General features: G+C 50.4%; 1 protein-coding gene across 5 annotated transcripts in view; it reads left to right on the top strand.

The window, feature by feature from the left end:
• LOC113490871 overlaps nt 1-3,409 on the top strand; it is an 8,717-nt gene continuing 5,308 nt past the window's right edge. For 3 of the 5 annotated variants that reach the window (XM_026867480.1, XM_026867482.1, XM_026867483.1), the window contains exons 1-2: nt 510-852; nt 1,155-1,311. In XM_026867480.1, the coding sequence (XP_026723281.1) occupies nt 840-852; nt 1,155-1,311 (170 nt within the window). In that variant the 5' untranslated portion in view covers nt 510-839. Of the gene's footprint in view, nt 105-509; nt 853-1,154; nt 1,312-1,531; nt 1,779-3,409 lie in introns of those variants that run through there. The other 2 variants (XM_026867481.1, XR_003400315.1) reach the window with 2 other exon arrangements.

Below are 3,409 nucleotides of genomic sequence, written 5' to 3' on the forward strand. Positions count from 1 at the left end.
GCCTTAAGCAATTCGGACTTTGCAGCCGGCGAGAGGATTTGTACCGCCCGGCGCTGCGTTCAGAGCGGGGGTGCCAGGGACCGTGGTGGAGCGAGGGCGTTTGGGTGAGCAGCTGCAAATGACTCGTGCAGCAGGGAGCGGGGACAGGGAAGGGGTCTGAGCCCTGGTGAGGCCGCCCCTCGATTGCTGGGTTCGGTTTTGGGCCCCTAAGCCCAAAAAGGCCCTTGAATGACTCGAGGATGTCCAGAGAAGTGTAGCGGGGCTGGTGCAGGGTCTGGAGCACAGGTCTGCTGGGGAGTGGTTGAGGGAACTGGGGGGGGTTTAGTCTGGAGAAGAGGAGGCTGAGGGGAGACCTCCTGGCCCTCTGCAACTCCCAGACAGGAGGGTGCAGAGAGGGGGATGAGTCTCTTGAGTCGAGGACCCAGCACCAGGCCCAGAGGGAATGGCCTCATGCTGCACCAGGGCAGGGTCAGGCTGGCTCTGAGGAAGGATTTCTTTGCAGAAGGGGCTGTTGGGCGTTGGAATGGGCTGCCCAGGGCAGGGGGGGAGTCCCCGGGATCCCTGGAGGGGTTGAAGAGTCGGGTTGACCCAGCACTGAGGGATCTGGTGGCGTTGGGGACGGTCAGGGTGCGGGTCATGCTTGGACTGGAGGAGTTTCAAGGGCTTTTCCAACCGTGATGATCCTGTGATTCTGTGATTGAAGTTCACTACCATCCCCTGTCTCAGAAATTCTTCTCTTCTGGTTCCAATCCTTGCTTCAGTTTCAGGGTGGTCGTCTTCATCTTTCTTCCACGCAACGAAATCTCACCCAAATCTGGGCAAGACTTCAAGATGTTCTAATGAAAAGCTTAGGTAGAGTGAGCAGTTTCTATGTCAGGAGTTGTCCTAATATAGCAAAACCTCTGTGTTTAGTCATTTCCTCCTCCTTTGTTAAATCTAAAATGGGATTAGCTTGCCTGGGTTTTAACCCAGCCTTGGGCAGGGACTATACTAGAAGCAGGCTAAGAACTTCTTCAGAGGGGGAGGACTCAGCGTCTGCTCCCCAAGCGAGAGCGGGCAGGATCCATCCCAAAGCACCATCCCTGCTCAGGGCCAGCGCCAGCTCTTCCCTCTCCCGTCCTCACCCTTCGGTCCTGCCTTCTCTTCTGTTCCAGGGTGTCCGAATTCCCGCCCTCCTCGGCTGCTTCGACGCTGTCTCCAGACAGATCCAGGTTGGAGAGGAGACCGTGACTATCCACAGGCCCATCTTTTGCCTTGCCAGAAACCCCGTCATGGTCCACAACCTGACGGACAGCGAGGCCTACCTGCCTGGTAAGAGGGCGGATTAAACCCAGTTGGCTCACGGTCATCGCGTCTCTTCCCTGGGGCTGAGAACTTCTCGGAAGCGACTCCCCCTCTGCGGAGCAGAGCCAAAAATTTGGGGGTTTTGTCTTTCTGGGAAAGACAACGATCGTTTCGACTTGGGAAGCGCCTGTGGAAGGACCAATGGGTGAACGTCTCCATCCCTCTCTTTTGGGTGTTTTTTTTTCAGGCAACAAGGAGCTAGAGCCCCTCAAATACTGCAAGGTGGCCGCAGCCGCCTCGGTGTCCCGGCATCAAGCGGAGGGCTGCATCCAGGGCACCGTGTCCCTCCTCTCTTACTGCCTGGGGAAGGGGGAGATGTCCTGAGGGATGCCGGGGTGCTCCTCACTGAAGGCAAGACAGTACAAATGAAGTTCTATTACGACTTCCTGGAGATGTTGTCTGGGAAGGAGAACTTGGAACAAGAGATTTTCAAGGTGAGCGGTTGAATATCAGATGCTTCTGTGAGAAGTTGTGATGTTAAAGCCAAGAAAGAAAAAAAAAAGTTGTCAAGTAAATTTCTTGAGATTTTTTTTTTTAAACCTCTGTCTACGCCCTTTTTATGTGCAGAAGTTCCTCGTGGCTTTTAAGACCTTATGATCCTCAGAGCACTACTGTGATGGTAGAATCAGGAAAACTGTTGCTTGTTGCTGCTTCCTGAGCTTTTTTCTCGAGCTGATGCTATCTGTTTGTGGCCTTTACTTTTCCCAAGTTTAGATGGCTAATTAACCAGTCCTTTTAAAACTCTGTTTCTGCTCTGTGCTGTGTCTTTGGAAGGCTGCCTGTGTTTGCCTACAGGTGGAGTGGAAGGCTTTTAGTGGAGAGGTGATACCTTTCTTTAAATCACTGACAACTTTTAGGCAGAAATTAACAGGTTTTCAAGCACAGAAATTTTTCCTCGGGTGCAATTGTAATATTAAATGACAATGAAGACCAATCAAGCTTATCTTGATTGCTTCAGTGGGTAAAGGACTGAAGAGAAAAGGTCGTGGGTTCCTGAGAAACAAGGGCTGTTAGTGATGGTTGAAGTGAGATGGTCAGGTTGTGAGTTGTTAAAGTGACTAGTGCTCAAATAGAGGAAAAAAATATTTCTGGAGCAGGTTCTGTTCTGAAGCGCTATGAGAGCAATAGTTCAGTAGTGTTTCCGCTCTTTTGCTTGAGTTTCTGAATTCTATTTTCCGGTATTCCCTTTCTGAAGATAGTTGCGAGTGATTCTTGAAGGACAGAAGTGAGGAGGCTGGTTGGGTTGGCTACTCTACGAGTTATATATTTTCCTAGAAAACAAGGTTCTCTTGTTTTTTGCCAGTTGTTATTGATGTAAAATTCTTTCTAAGATGTGACTGTTGCATTCCACCTACATGGTTTCCACAATATTATGTGTAGCAGTGATTAAAAGCTAATGTGTTTCAGAGTGTGTGGAATTTGGGAAGAGTTTGTTTCAAGGTGATGCTTTGACTTGTGGAAAACAGACTCTAGGCTGGAATGGAGTTATACAGCAGTATGTGTACTCCGGCCGGAGTGCCAGGGGGTTCCTCCACACAGCTTGCACCCCCACCGCACATTTTACCCCAACCTCACCGAGTGTGGATATCCATATTCATGGGGTTCCATCACACAAACACCCACGTGCAGGCGTGAGGCTGGGTTAGTTCTAGAGGTTGGTGTCAGCAGTTGATGTTCTCTTGGCCCCTGCCCATTGCCTCCTGGGGGGTGTCTCTGGAGGTGGGGGGCTTTGGGTGGAAGGCTCAGAGTCTTTCTCACCTTGTGCTTTTCCCCAGAGCATGTGCAGAATTCTAAAATTTGTCAGTCTAAATGCTTCTTCCTGGCTAAAAGAAGTTGTCTCTGTACTGGCTATGGACTCTGCTGTCGTTGTTTCTTATCCCTGTTCAGCTGCTGCGTGCCACAGGGGCTATTTGCTTGTAAATGCCTGTCCCTTCTCAGTAGAAGGTGACAATCTTGTCCTGTTTTCCCCCCCTTACCAACTCTTCTTGTCTATTCAAAGTGGGCTAAGGAGCTTTCTGCTCAGTGCACAATTCCTGTAAGTTGTGTAGGCTACTCTTTTAAATGT

The sequence above is a fragment of the Athene cunicularia genome, unplaced genomic scaffold, assembly GCF_003259725.1.
Source record: "Athene cunicularia isolate RWA unplaced genomic scaffold, athCun1 SCF_53, whole genome shotgun sequence".
Lineage (NCBI taxonomy): Eukaryota > Metazoa > Chordata > Aves > Strigiformes > Strigidae > Athene > Athene cunicularia.